The 15503-nt window shown below is 41.5% G+C and overlaps 1 protein-coding gene across 9 annotated transcripts in view; it reads left to right on the forward strand.

Annotated features, from left to right (window-relative positions):
* The first annotated feature begins 1405 nt into the window (after nucleotides 1–1405).
* GBF1 (golgi brefeldin A resistant guanine nucleotide exchange factor 1) overlaps nucleotides 1406–15503 on the forward strand; it is a 125769-nt gene continuing 111671 nt past the window's right edge. For all 9 annotated transcript variants that reach the window (XM_032311807.1, XM_032311809.1, XM_032311815.1 and 6 more), the window contains exons 1-2: nucleotides 1406–1670; nucleotides 14195–14299. In XM_032311807.1, the coding sequence (XP_032167698.1) occupies nucleotides 14204–14299 (96 nt within the window). In that variant the 5' untranslated portion in view covers nucleotides 1406–1670; nucleotides 14195–14203. The remainder of the gene's footprint in view (nucleotides 1671–14194; nucleotides 14300–15503) is intronic.

Genomic DNA, 15503 nt, shown 5'->3' on the forward strand with positions numbered 1-15503 from the left:
CCCCAAGCTGGACCCAGAGTTCAGGAGCCCAATGTGCAGGTGCAGGGAACTGTTGAGGAGTTCTTCTGGTCTGATGTTCAGACTTATGAGTTCTTCAATTTAGAGGAATCTAGACCATTCCCACATTCCTATGGGGTTAGGTATGGGGTTTTTTCTGGATTTGGGTCATCCATAAATGGGAAGAAATGGGGAGAAAGTCGGTATCTTTTTCCACTCCCTAAGCAGTCTCTTCAAGTCTATCTGGACACCTGGGCTCTATCCCAGCAGATAGGCTGAGAATTCCACCACTCAATCAGCCAGGAGAAAACCCACCTGTCTTCTTCCCACACACTCTGACTTCTAGGTAATTCTATCCTGGCAATCTCTATCATCTCTTGCAAGGGGATAGACAGTTGGGGGAGAAGAGTGAATATTGGGCTGGGCATCTAGCCCTTAGGTCTCTTAGCATTTCCAAGGCAAACAGGAAAGTCTTAAGTTTCCTGTTACTGATGATGTTGACTAACCCCCATGGTTAGCTTTTTTCCAGGCAAATAAGGAACGTCCAAAGCTTAGTATGAGGAGCAGAGTTGGGAGTCACAGCCTGACAGACTAAGGCATAAGAGGTAGTGAGAGGCAGTGAAAAGGAGAGCTGGACTGAGGGTGAGGACACCTGGATTTATCTCTCTGCTCTACTATTAACTAGCTATGTGAACGCGGGGGGCCATCTTTGCACACGGGGACTCGTTTTCCTGCTCTGTAAATTGAGGCCTGGATTAGATATTCAAGATTCCTGTTTCCTCTCATTTTTCTCTATTTGTGGATGATACGAATGGGTACAAGACACAGAAACCGTTGGGATGGGACAGACACATTAATGACAAGCCAAATACGGCAGGCAGATGGTAGGGTGGGGGAGTGGAGGTTGGAATAGATTGAAGGACTGGTTCTAGGACGGAAAAAACCTAGAGCTGCCTAGAAAGGAAGTGATCCCTCAAGGGGCAAGATATTGGCCTAGATGACTTTGATAGGTGGTTGCAGGTGGTGGGCAGGGGAGCAGGGTCGCCCGCTCACGCTCTCAAAACGGACCCCGCCCCCTTTCCAGCAAATCGTAGCTTTGCTCCCCATAATGCCCAGCAGCCACAGCTAAACCGCGCACTGCAACCGAACTCTACCTAACTCCACCTCTCTAACCGCGCAGCACAAATTTCTCATTTTTATTGGCTTTTATAACTGTCACTCAGAGAATCACCGTATCCGTTGGTTGTCCCCTACCTACCCTTTTCTGTCCCTTGTAATCTCGCCTTCTTAGGCTGTACCTGCCCCCCGAAGCCAACTTCCTTTTTCTATTGGGTAGCTGGAATGTCACTTCTCACGATACAAAATTATGATTGGCTGTGCGTGCAAGGGCTCGCGCAGTTACCAGGCAGCGGGCTAGACTGAGGCTAGTTACCACGTCAGTGAGCTGACAGGGAAGGTAGCCGGCTCCACCGCCCGTTCCGGCCGAGTCTTCCTGGCCGACTGTGCGGTCCCTGACTTCGGCCTCAACTTCCAGGAAGCGGGCTCCTTCCCTTCTCCCATCTGCCACCAGAGCCGAGAGAGTCGCTTAAAGACGCCTTCGGGGCCCGGGCTGGACATGAGCAGCGGCTGCGGGTCCTGGGACTAGGCCCGCCATTTTGGATCCGCTGACAGGTCAGCGAAGTCTCTTTTAAGAGTTCCAGTGTCTTGAAGGCAGCCCTGACATCGCCGTAGGGAATGAGGGGAGGCGGGCCCTTAAGTTGGACGAGCCGGGTGGCTTAAGAACGCAGGGACAATAATTAAACAGGAAGAGATTGTTGTCGGAGAGAACTGGGAGGCATGCAGAGGGGCAAAGGTCAGGCCCCTGCGGCCGGAGGGGCGACTTCATCTCTGGCTTATGATCCTTTTCGGGTGCCCGAATCTTTCTTCCTGTATTCTCAGGCTTCACCTAACCTTTAGCTCCCCTCTTCTAGAGCTTTCTGTTTCCTAAAGAGCCCAGTCCTCAAAAGCACAAAGCAAACCTAAAGAACATTGGATCTGCTTTTTAGGATTGATTTTTAAACCTTAGAAATGAGGTCTCTGCAGATCCTGTACAGCGTCCACTTCGGTGTGACTGCCTCCTTAGTACAACTGAACTGCTTTATTATCACTGGATGATGAACTAGTGCAACTTAGACTCAGGTAGTGAGAAGAGGTGTGGAAGGATTGAGGCCAGTCTTATGGAGACCTGGGCTAAGAGAAGACTTTCCACTTCTGGGGCAGCTCAGCTGCCAGTCTGGGTCTGTATGTCAACACTGGACTTAACCTTCTGAGGCTGTTTCTTCCATTACACAGTCTTATACAGATACTCTCTTCTCGTGTATGTTTTGGTTGGCATTTCCCCCCAAGGTGTTTTCTTCATTTGGCCTCAAGCGATGTTTAATCCCGAGGGAGCCACTTTGTTATGATATATTTGGCTGAGAACAGAGAGGGATTTGAGTATTGGTGAAAAAAAGGTCATGAAAGATGTTCAGCTAATTTAAAAGTGGTAGGGTCAGGGCAGCAGAGTGAATGATGGAGGAGTTTAACTCTAAGAAGTTTATGGCACTGTGGTAACCTTTGATAAACTGTTGTATTGTAAAACTGTAAAATTCCCCAAGGGTAAAGAGTGCCTTCAGAAATGAGGAATAGTGTAAATAGTGTTTTTTTAGCTCACAACAAAGAAGTTTTTATGCCATTAATTCAGGTATATAAGGCACTTCTCTAGGCCCTCTGAAGGATACAAATAGAAAGGTCTGTTTAGGGATTGCTCTGTTTAACTTACACCCACTTCTTAAAAGCAGTAGCATATATGTGCAATGGCCTACCTGGAGCATGAGCTAGGGATAAGCGGTGTCAACCTAATGCCTTTGGGAAAGTAATGGACACTCAAAAAGTGTTATCTGTACCTGGGCTTAGTTGTAGTGTGTGGTCCTGGCTTGTGCCTTGGCCTGGCCTTGGCAGTCAGGACTTTGCATGGTGAGGTAGTGACAAGGAAGATCAAAACCTCATTGTGTTAGAGGGAAAAACTGTATAGTATTGACAGTGACTAAACTTGTTTCTTCTTACCTAATGCCCTCTGCTCTCCTGAAATTGTGTGTGTGTGTGTGTGTGTGTGTGTGTGTTGGTGGGGGATAGCATTATTTGTATTTATTGATTTTAGATAAGTGGGATGGAAATGATCCAGGAAATAAGTTTGTATTTTAACTTGCTGATCTAAGTTGCAGAATTTCTACAAAAAAAACCCCAAAAAATAGAAAGTGGCTTGTGAAATGATAGAGCCTAGGAAGTATCCAGGTTTGATGAACCTGTCTTTCTTGCCTGGGTTGATGTGCCCTTTTGAGCCTTGTTGAGTTGATAGACTTTGCATAGTGTGCAATCTAGTCTTTGAGTAGATGGTGTGACCAATCCAGCGTCTTTTCAGTTGGGCCGGAAGTGACTCAGGCATCAAAGATTTCCCCTTTCTTTACCAAAAAGTCATTTTCTAGGTTGGAATAGTTTTTCACCTCCCATCCTCACCCAAATCAGAAAATTTGTTCTTTTTTTTGCATGTCAACCATACTTCAATTAAAAAAAGAAAAGAAAATTTGTTCTTCCTTCAAGACTTGAATTTGAGCTATATTTCAGAGGTGACTGTAGACAGACAGTGCCTTCTAATCTTGACAGTGATGCTTATTGGCTCACTGGCAGCTCAGGTTGTAGATACCTTTCCTTATGAGTAGCCGGGCACCAATCCCAGGTGAACTCGTAGTACTCAGAGTTCCACTACTATTTCACGTTCCAGAATGCAGGATGACTGCCACTTTTAGACAATAATTTCATTGATGGGATACTTAGACTGGCTAGTGTGGGCAGCTAGAGAGGCAAAAGATGCAGTTTCTGCTTTTAAGGAGACACACTGTATTTATACAGTATTCTCTGGAAGGATCATCCTTGTCTTTGTTTGCCACTTCTGTTGACTGATCACAGTCTCTCCCTGTGCTTCAGTGTGACTGATTAGAATGATTCTGTTGGGATAATGGTGAAGTTGAGTTGAAGGGAGAAGGGGAGGTTTGTTTTACCATCAGGCTGGGAAGGCTGGAATAAATATAATTGGCAGCTGTTTAGCTTTTATTGTTCTTTTTCTATATTTCAGTATATTCAACAGCAGTTGTTTAATTAAATGAAAACATAATAGAGCCTCTGTTGATTTGGAGCCCCAGTCATAATGGAAGTGATCGTGGATGTAACGATTTGTTGCCATCACATAAACCAAGGATTACAAGCTTAAAAAAGCTTGTAAAAAAAGGCAGATAATGTAAATGAGCAAAGTAAGCCAGGTACGAATGTATTAGGACTGTACGAATGTATTTGCAGGGACTGTTGTTACTGGCATGTGGGCACAGTATGACCAGTCTTCCCATTTTTCAGGAGAAACTTAAAATTCAGATCATTGTGTTTTAAACTCTTGGCGACTAGTTAAAGTCTTTAAAAAGCTTTTCCAGATAGAACAAATATGTCTGTGGATTGGATTCTATCCATCATGGGTGGATGATGACCCCTGATAGGTAAGACGGACATCCCTATGAGATTTAATCACTGTAGTTCTCTATGAATCATCACACAGGCTAACTTTTTATCTTTGTCCTACTCTGTAAACTGTCACCCTTAGTTGTCACTTTGGGTTCTGTGAGTGGTTAAAAGATGAATGAGAAAAAGAAGCATTGTTTCATTTTTCATTTTCATCTCCAAGCTGTCCTCCAGAGGACATCTTTGGACATATCTTAGTGGCTCACCTTGCATATCACTTGGGATGGACTCAGAATCTCCATAGAGGGAGGAGTTGTCATGGCGGAGCTGAGGTACACTGGTCACCTGATTATTATACACCTGATTTTCTACTCGTGGCCTCTCAGGGCACCAACTCTTTTCTGGTTTGACTTTCACTTACCTCCACCCTTTGGGTAAATTTCTTGATCCAGTAAGTTGTTTACTAATTCAGTAATTCTTGGTCGCTGTCTATGTTTTATTAGCACAGAACTGTTATATTCCTTGGCAAGCTCTGGGAATCTTACAAGCTGTATCTTTAGTGCTTCTCTGGAATATTTGAGAGATTGAGTGAAGATAAACCTTGGAAGGGCCAGTTGAGGGTCATTTAGCTTCTGTCCTCTCAGAAAGCCCATCAGTTATCTTGGTTTGCATAGCTCTGTATTAGACACCAAAGCACCATGAAGCAGTCTTTTCCTTTGGAGAATCTAATTTCTTATTAGATAAGGACAACTTTTTTTTTTTTTTTTTAAGATTTTATTTATTTGAGAGAGAAAACACACACACACACACACACACACACACACACACACACACGTTGGGGGAGGGGCAAAGGGAAAGGAAGAAGCAGACTCCCCACTGAGCAGAGAGCCTAACTCTGGGCTCCGTCCCAGGATCCAGAGATCAGAATCTGAGCTGAAGGCAGACACTTAACTGACTGAGCCACCCAGGTGCCCAAGAATTACATATTTCTGAGAAGAAATGTAGACATGGATTTTAGACTTCAGGAAAATAGATGTTAAAATAAAATAGACTGGTGGGTAATGTGGGCTCTTTTTGTTTGTAGAGTAGCCTGTGTAACTTCTGATAGAGAAACACATAGGGGATGCAGAAAGAAGGCTTGCCTGCCTGCCTTAAAATCCTTGACTTCTATGAAGTCGTTGTTCTTAACAGGTGCTGGATATGAGCTGCCCTATATTGAGAGTCAGTCTTTGATGTTAGTTCATCCATTTGTGCATTTGCTCCTCCAGTATTTATCATTTATCTTATAGGCATTGGGGATAAAAAGGTGAACAAATCGTGGTGTCTTCCTGAGATGCCTATAGACTCATGGGAGAGACAGACTAAATGAATAATTATAAATCAGTATCAGTTCTTTAGAGCTATGTACAGTGTAATGTGATGACAGAAAGGACTACTAATACTCTGGGGGGGAGTGGGTTAGCTAGAGAGGATCTCAAAGAGCAGGCATTATATTTTTTAGTATTTATTTATTTATTTATTTATTTATTAAAAACATTTATTTTTTTGACAGACAGAGATCACAAGTAGGCAGAGAGGCAGGCAGAGAGAGAGGAGGAAGCAGGCTCCCTGCCTCACAGAGAGCCCGACGCAGGGCTCCATCCTAGGACCTTGGGATCATGACCTGAGCTGAAGGCAGAGGCTTTAACCCACTGAGCCACCCAGGTGCCCTATTTTATTTATTTATTTGACAGACAGAGATCACAAGTAGGCAGAGACAGGCAGAGAGAGAGAAGGGGAAGCAGGCTTCCCGCTGAGCAGGGAGCCTGATGTGGGGCTTGATCCCAGGACCCCGGGATTATGACCTGAGCTGAAGGCAGAGGCTTTAACCAACTGAGCCACCCAGGTGCCCTGAGCAGGCATTATAATAACAACTATTTTTTGGAGGTTTAAATAGTGCTGATACCATGCAAAGTGCTTTACAGTCTTCTTATGGAGCCTCACAACAAACAGATGAGGAGATACTGTCTTCATTTTGCAATGGAGCATTGTAAACTGGGGCTCAAAAGGCTAAGAAACTTGGCTAAGATGGTAAAGATGGATAGGACTGTTTTGCTTCTGGAGCTGGTTCTTGAAGCCACTGTGGTATTCTGACTTTATCATTAACTTTTGAATGGATTGAGTAACGATTTACCAGGTGGATGAGAGTGAGAAAAAAATATTCGACACAGAAAAGGAACAGCAAGTGCAAAGACAGACTACAAAGACCATGATTTTGAAAAGGATGAACTTTTGGGGGCACTTGGTGGCTCAGTGCATTAAGCCTCTGCTGTTGGGTCAGGTCATGATCTCAGGGTTCTGGGATCGAGCCCTGCGTTAAGGCTCTCTGCTCGGTGGGGCCTCCTTACCCCTCTCTCTGCCTGCCTCTCTGCCTACTTGTGATCTCTGTCTGTCAAATAAATAAATAAAATCTTAAAAAAAAAAAAGAAAAGAAAAGAAGGAACTTTTGATGGTCTGTTTCATATATAGAGAATATGTATAGCATATATGGGGCATTAGTGTCCCCTACCCAGCTTAAAAAACAAAATATCACCACAATGAGGCTGCTTGTATATCCTCTATTAGTCACATTCCCCCTTCCCATGGCCACTATTCTAAATCTTTTGTGAGTTTTCTGGGATATAGTCTTAGCCGTGGACTTGCTGAGATACAGGATATGAAATTGTTCAGTTTTGCAAGATGATGCCAAATTGTAATCCAGATGAGTTGTATCAATTTACATATCCACTAGCTACTTGCTCTGCATTTTTACCAACTCCTAATAATGTCAGGTTAAATTTTTTGTGCTTGTAAAATGGTATCCCATAAACATATTTTATAATTTTCTTGATTATTAATGGAGCTAATAATGTATTCATATATTTATTTGCTGTTTCTATTTCCTTATTCTGTGAAATGTCTGTTCATGTTTCTTGCCAGTTTGGGGGCATGTTTATATGTCTATTCTTACAGTTTTTGTAACATTTTATATTATGGATATTGCTTCTTTATTAGTTATGTGTCTAAGATATACCAGTATTTTCTCTGAGTTTGTGACCTATCTTTTCCCTCTTTTTCATGGTGTTTTTTGAACAAATGTCTTTACTTTTAACATGGTTTAATTTACCAGTTTTTTAAAACTGGCTATGCTTTTTGTTTTCTGTTTAGGTGCTTCTCTTCTCTGCTGAGATTATAAAAATATTCTTGTATATTCTAAAAGTTTTCAGATTTCCTTTTTCATGTTTAAGTCTGTAGTTCATTGAAATAGATTTTTTTTTTTAATTCCATGAAATAAGGATCCAATTTATTGTTTCTGTTTCTCGTGCTTTTGTTTAGATCTAGAGGGAGTTGCTAGTTGACAGAGTGACTCCTCTTTGGATCCTCTTGGGGTGAGTAACTGGGATGCCATAAAGCACCAGGGGAATGCTGTAGACTCAGTTAAACATACAGTACTTTTTAATTTTTTTAAAAAATTATTTATTTATTTTTATTTATTTATTTGATAGACAGAGATCACAAATAGGCAGAGAGGCAGGCAGAGAGAGAGAGAAAGAGAAGCAGGCTTCCTGCTGAGCAGAGAGCCCAATGCGGGGCTCCATCCCAGGATCCTGGGATCATGACCTGAGCCGAAGGCAGAGGCTTAACCCACTGAGCCACCCAGGCACCCCAAACATACAGTACTTTTAAAGGATATGTGTGGCTTAGAGTCTCTGGGCCAGTGGCTTATCTGGCTAGGGATGTTAGTTGCTGCTTATTTCGTTGTTCCTTCTCATGTTATTTCTGATACAAGATCTTATATTCTTTTCTACCATACTTACATGAGGTCTCTGCAGGCCTTTGTGCTGTTTTAGAAATGAATGCTTTATTTTTTAAAATTCTTTTTTTGAAGATTTTATTTATTAGAGCGTGGGAGAGTGAGAGAGAGAGTGTGCATGCACAAGCGTGAGCATTGGGGAGGGGTAGAGAGAGAGGGAGAACCAAACTCCCCACTGAGCAGGGAGTCCAGTGGGGGACTCAATCCCAGGACCCTGGGATCATGATCTGAGTGGAAGGCAGACACATAACTGACTGAGCCACCCAGGCACTCTCTTCGTGACCTTGTGACAAAGGGTTCCAGCAAGTGGTTCACTGAGCTTCCCATTTGAAGCTGAAGGGCAGATTCCCTTGGAAGAAGCCCTCTGTGAGGAGAAAGGTGCTCAGGGGCCTGGCAGAAGATGAAGCAACTCTGTATGGTCCTTGAAAAGAATTTCTCTTCATCCTCTAGCTGTTTCTTTTTTACTAAGAAAGGAAGCTTGGGAAAATGATTTTTTGCTTAGAGCTTCACTGTCTTAGAAAGTTCTTAGCTTTGGGTGCTTATTCACTTTTCATCAAATGTTAGGTTGATTACTTCAGTTGGAATCCCAGTTCAAAATTTATTTTCTCTGGGAAACCTTCCAAATAGGTGGTAGATCCTTTAATTAATTAATTAATTCACTTTTTTAAAAAATTTGCAATTTGTAGTATACTGTTGTCATTTACCTGTTGCTATGTTATTTTCAGTATGAGTGTTTCTCTCATTCTCTTAGTTCTTTGAAAGAGAAATTAAATACTCTTATTTTATAGTGTCCTTTTATAGGCCTTTCAAAAAATTTTTTACAAGATTTGTTTATTCATTTTAGAGATAGACTGCAAGCGGGTTAAAGAGCAGAGGGAGAGGGACAAATAGACTCATGCTAAGTGCAGAGCCTGACACAGGGCTAGATCTCACAACCCTGAGATCATGACTCCAGATGAAATCAAGAGTCTGACACTTAGCCGACTGTGCCACCTAGGCACTACCAAAATATTTTTTATAATGGTAGGTATTCCTACTGAATGCCTACACCTACTGAATGATAACTGTATATTGAAGGCCATCCATGATATGCCCCACACTTGCTGTTCTAGCTTTATCTCCTGTTATTCCCCTAGGAATAATATGCCAATCAGTTTAGAATAACCATAATTCCATAAATACCTACTAAATTTTCCTACCTATGAGCCTTTACCGTTGCCATTTTTTTTCCTTGTATTTTTGACTATTTGAAACTGGTCTGGTGGCTCCTGGGTGGCTCAGTTAAGCATCTGGCTCTTGATGTCAGCTCAGATCATGGTCTTGGATTCCTGAGATCAAGCCCCATGCTGTCAGGCTCCAGGCTTCGTGAAGAGTTGGCTTCTCTCCCTTTCCCTCTGCCCCTCCCCCTGCTCACTCTGTCACACTTACTCTCTCTCAGGTAAAAAAATAAATCTAAAAAAATACAACCCTGAATCCTGTCTTTCAGTTGCCTTTCCGGAGCCCTCTGCCAGAAGTAATTTTCTTTGTTCCACTACTGTGGCACTGTGTATTACTCATGCATCGGAGATATATATGGGTTTGTGTGTATATGTATGTTTTATCTAATCTACTAGATTATAAATTCCTTGTGGGTGGGTAGTGACAATTCTCTATGCTGTGCGTAGTATTTTGCTTAGCATGTATTAGGTAATATGTCTGATTGACTGAAGTAAATGCTAGTTAATTAACTTTGATGACTGCTCTTAATCCTTTACATATGGAATAATACAACTACTCTTCACTATTCTAATTTTTTTTTTTTAAAGATTTTATTTATTTATTTGACAGACAGTGATCACAGAGAAGCAGGCAGAGAGAGAGGAGGAAGCAGGCTCCCCGCTGAGCAGAGAGCCCGATGCGGGGCTCGATCCCAGGACCCTGGGATCATGAACTGAGCCGAAGGCAGAGGCTTTAACCCACTGAGCCACCCAGGCGCCCCTATTCTAATTTTTTTAAAAAATATTTTTAAAGGGGCGCCTGGGTGGCTCAGTGGGTTAGGCCGCTGCCTTCGGCTCAGGTCATGATCTCAGCGTCCTGGGATCGAGCCCCGCATTGGGCTCTCTGCTCCGCAGGGAGTCTGCTTCCCTTTCTCTCTCTGCCTGCCTCTCTGCCTATTTGTGATCTCTGTCTGTCAAATAAATAAATAAAAAATCTTTAAAAAAATATTTTTAAAAAATTATTTTATTTTCATATTAATTATTTATTTTTTAAAAAGAATTAATTTATTTGTCAGAGAGAAAGAGAGGGATAGAGAGAGCACAAGCAGAGGGAGTGCAGGCAGAGGGAGAAGCCTGATGTGGGACTTGGTTCTGGGACCCTGGGGTCATTACCTGAGCCAAAGGCAGGTGCTTAATGACTGAGCCACCCACGTATCCCTTTAAGTATTTTTTTTTTTTTAAAGATTGATGTATTTGAGAGTGCACCCACAAATGCAAGTGGGGCCAAGTGGAAACTAAGATGGCTCAACTCGGTGGCTCAACTGATTGAGCCACCCAAGCACCCCTGCATAAAAATAGGTAATAGGTAATATATATGTGTGACACAAAATTCAAGAGATACAAAAAAATATACAGAGAAAATTAAGCCTTCCTCTCATCCCAGTTCCCCACTTCCCTTTTCTGGAGGCAACCTCTGTTAGCCATTTCTTCAAAATCCTTCCAGAGGTATAAAGCATATTCATCTGGCCTAAATAATTTAAGGAAGGAACCATACTAGAGATTTTATCTTTTCTTTTCTGATCCTTTTAATTATTTTTTAATTTGGTCATTTATTTCTTGGTTCTCCTCCCTCTTATTGTTGTTATGTTTTCATTGTTGAATCTTCTCAGGAGAGAACATTGCTATGTGCCTAGGGCATTTGGAAAGCAGATAAATCTCCTGGGACTAACCTAGTTGTTTTGTTTTGTTTTGTTTTGTTTTGTTTTGTTTCTTTCTTTTTAACCTAGTTGTTTCTTTACATTGTCATTAAAATAAATGTTTTATTATATTGGATTCTCTTGTGGATTTGAAGGGGCTTTTATGGTCCTGGACAAAATTTGTGCCTTTTTCCCTTTATTATAAGGGTTTTCATACTTCTTGTTTTGTGGGGGCCCTGTCTTATGCAAAATGTGCAAATGGTCCTACTGGAAGAATGTATTTATTTCTGTATATCTATGGCTCATTTTCTTTTAGATCCCATTAGACTCTGTAAATGCCTCATGGGCAGAAATTATATCTTAATTCTTTCTTCGTTACTAATTTTAGATTATATTGATGGTATAGTAATATATTCTCTCTATAAAAATTTAAAACATTATAGGTAAGGTTAAAGTGTCCTCTGATTACACCCTGATTTTACAGTATTGTCTCTAGAGATAACTATGGTTGTTGAGTTTGGGGTACATCTGCCCAGACCTTTTTTTTTTTTTAAAGATTTTATTTGTTTATTTGACAGAGAACACAGGTAGGCAGAGAGGCAGGCAGAGAGAGAGAGAGAGGAGGAAGCAGGCTCCCCGCTGAGCAGAGAGCCTGATGTGGGGCTCGATCGCAGGACCCTGAGATCATGACCTGAGCTGAAGGCAGAGGCTTAACCCACTGAGCCACCCAGGCGCCTCCTGCCCAGACCTTTTTTTTTTTTTTTTTTTAAAGGTTTATTTGTTTGGGGAAGAGAGAGAGTATGTGCATGTAATGAGCGGGGGCAGTAGGGCAGAGGGAAAGAATCTCAAGCAGACTCTCCACTGAGTGGAGAGCTGGACATAGGCCCAATCTCACCCTGAGACCATGATCTGAGCCGTAATCAAGTCAGACAGCAAGCCACCTGAGCCACTTGGGTGCCCCTGCCCAGACCTTTTGTTCTCTGTTTACACATGTATATATTATTTGAACAAATACATTAAGTACACTTAGCAACATGGATGACTCACAAACATAATGTTTCAAGGAAAAAGGTCAAATATCAGAAAAATACGTGCAATATTATATCAGTTAAATAAAATACAGAAATATGCAGCATAATACTATTTTTTAAAGATTATTTATTTATTTGACAGAGATCACAGATAGGCAGAGAGGCAGCCAGAGAGAGAGGAAGGGAAGCAGGCTCTCTGCTGAGCAGAGAGCCTGATGTGGGGCTCGATCCCAGAACCCTGGGATCATGACCTGAGCCAAAGGCAGAGGCTTTAACCCACTGTGCCACACAGGCGCCCCAATAATACTATCTTTTAAAAATATGTATCAATGAAGTAAGAGTATAAAGCAACATACAAGTTTAATAAACATCAGATTTAGAATAGTGAGACCTATAGATGAAAAAGAGGAGGATATGATTAGGGAGAATACACAGAGACTTCAGTTGTACTATTCTTAATTTGGATACAAGCTGTTCTTTTGCTTTTCATATTGTACTGTATGTTACATACCGCATATTTTCAAAAACAAATCTAGTATTTTATATAGGGTGGGTGGGTTGGTTGACTTTTTACATAAACATAGAGTTAGATACTACAGTTTGGTTTTTTTTCCCATTCCATATGTCTGAGAGCTCTATCCATGTCTTATTTGCTTTGTATCCTTAGAACTCTGAAAGATTCCTTATGCATAGTAGGTGCTTAATAAGTAGTATTTGTGGAATTCTTTCTCCCCTTACTCTGATAGGCTTACTGTTTTAACTTTCCTGGAGCCTGATCTAAATGTTTGTCTAACTGTATGTCTCTGTAGTCCTTTCCCTTTCTTTTTAAAATTTTGTCCTTGTGAGGAGGGTTTCTAAATAATGGAAAGTGGAAAGTAGTTTTACATGCTCCAACATTTTTCTCTATGCTGAGAAGATACTATTTTTTTTATATTTTCACCTGGGAAGAGAATTAAATATCTTCTCCAAGTGCTGTCCTAGGCAGCAAAGAAAATCCTGTGATAATTCAGTTGGGAACACTTAAAGTACTAAAGTAGTATTTTAGCTTCACTTCAGACATTCATACAGAAGGAGCTTTAAAATGAGTCTGCCTTTCAATCTGTCTTATTCGAGAGTTCCTGCTCTAAGTAAGTGAACTTGACCTTTCTTTTTTTTTTTTTTAAAGATTTTATTTATTTATTTGATAGAGAGAAATCACAAGTAGATGGAGAGGCAGGCAGAGAGAGAGAGGGAAGCAGGCTCCCCGCTGAGCAGAGAGCCCGATGCGGGACTCGATCCCAGGACCCCGAGATCATGACCTGAGCCGAAGGCAGCGGCTTAACCCACTGAGCCACCCAGGCGCCCCTGAACTTGACCTTTCATAACTTTTCAAAGGTTGTATCACTGCCACTGTCCAGTTTTCTGGAGCTGACTTGGTAGAATGGATGTAGTCTGTAAGTTGACATTGTAACTGTGGTTTCCAAAGCAAGGCCGTTTTTCTAACAGCCTTCATTCATTTCTTTAAACTTAAAGTTCCATTGTTGCTTTATTGAGGGAATAAAAAAGAACAAAGGGAAGATCTGAAATGTATCTTAAACTAGTAACAGATACATCTGCATACCTGAAATCCTCACAGGAGAGATTTTGGGGACAATTGACTTTGAAGAATTTGACATGCTTGCTAGAGATTGTTAGGTACTTTTGAGAAATTCTGGATTGATACTTTTTGACTTGTATCTTGAACTTTTGGAGACCTCTAGGAGAGCTAGGTAGCTGGATTCATAACATAAGATGGATTTCATCCCATCCTGGTATTACTGGTGGGAAGTCATGGTACTGAGAAGTTAAATCATAATTCTGACTTTATCAGGTACTGATTTAAACATGGATATGCCCTGAGTAACTAAATATTAACTACCTTTTAACTGTTTTGATAGGTTTACCAGGATGGTGGATAAAAATATTTACATCATTCAAGGGGAGATTAACATTGTGGTTGGGGCAATCAAACGAAATGCCCGATGGAGCACTCATACTCCACTGGTAAGTGGGGGAATGGGCAGATAGTTTGGTCCCTGAGTTATAAGGGATCTGATGCATGGTTAAAACAGTAATCAATTTTTCTGTAATAATGAGAGTAGTAGGAACTCAGAGTTGTTCTTGGTATCAAGGACCCTTTTACTTTTTAAAGATTTATTTATTTATTTTAGAGAGATAATGCACGAGTGGGAGGAGGGACAGAGGAAGAAAGGGGAAGCAGATTGATGTGGGGCTTGAGCTCACGACCCTGAGATCATGACCTGAGCTGAAACCAGGAGTTGGATGCTTAGCCAACTGAGCTACCCCGGCACCCCTATAAAGGACCCTTCTGTTTTATTCCAACTAGTGTCAAATTTATAGGCCTTTTTGTCCTCTGGGACCCAAAAGATAATACTATTCTTCTGGCTATTTTTGTAGACAACTGAAGGTAGCATTTGGGACCTCTTAAATATGCCTCAAAATGTCTGAAAGATGCCTTACCTTTAGATTCCCTAGGACTATAATTAGCTATCAAATTGATACATGCAGTGTGGCATGTTGATGGTAGTCCTTGGGAGTACATAGAGCAGACCATATCTTACCAATCAGATGACTAAGAAATTACCTATTGTAAAGCTGGCTTTCTTTGTTGCATATGTATGTTCAAGAAGACTCCTTGTTGAGTAGGGATCCCGATGCGGGGCTCAGTCCCAGGACACTGAGGCCATGACCTGAGCCAGAGGCAGATGCCCACAGATGGAGCCACCCAGACTCAAGACTTTTTTTTCCCCCCCAGATTTACTGTTTAAGTAATCTCTGCACCCAATGCAGGGCTTGAACCTACAACCCTGAGATCAAGAGTTACCTGCTGTACCAGTTGAGCCAGCCAGGTACCCCAAAAATAAAATCTTAAAAAAATAGAAATAAAAATGGTTTAGGGGTGAGAGTGGAGCTAGCAATGTCTTTGAAATGGATATATATGATTATGTAATGAGTATAAAGAAGGAAAAGAGATAGAATAATATATTATCTTAGTCTTTTGGGATGCTATAACAGAGTACCACAGATTAGGTGGCTTATAAACAAGAGAAATTTATTGCTCACAGTTCTGTAGACTGGAAGTCCAAGATCAGGGTGCCAGCATGGTCAGGTGAGAGTCCTCTTCTGGGTCTCAGACTTTTCCTCACATGGAAAGGAGTAGGGAAGCAATCTTGGGCCTCATTCATTC

The sequence above is a fragment of the Mustela erminea genome, chromosome 14 (genome assembly GCF_009829155.1).
Source record: "Mustela erminea isolate mMusErm1 chromosome 14, mMusErm1.Pri, whole genome shotgun sequence".
In the NCBI taxonomy this organism is placed as follows: Eukaryota; Metazoa; Chordata; class Mammalia; order Carnivora; family Mustelidae; genus Mustela; species Mustela erminea.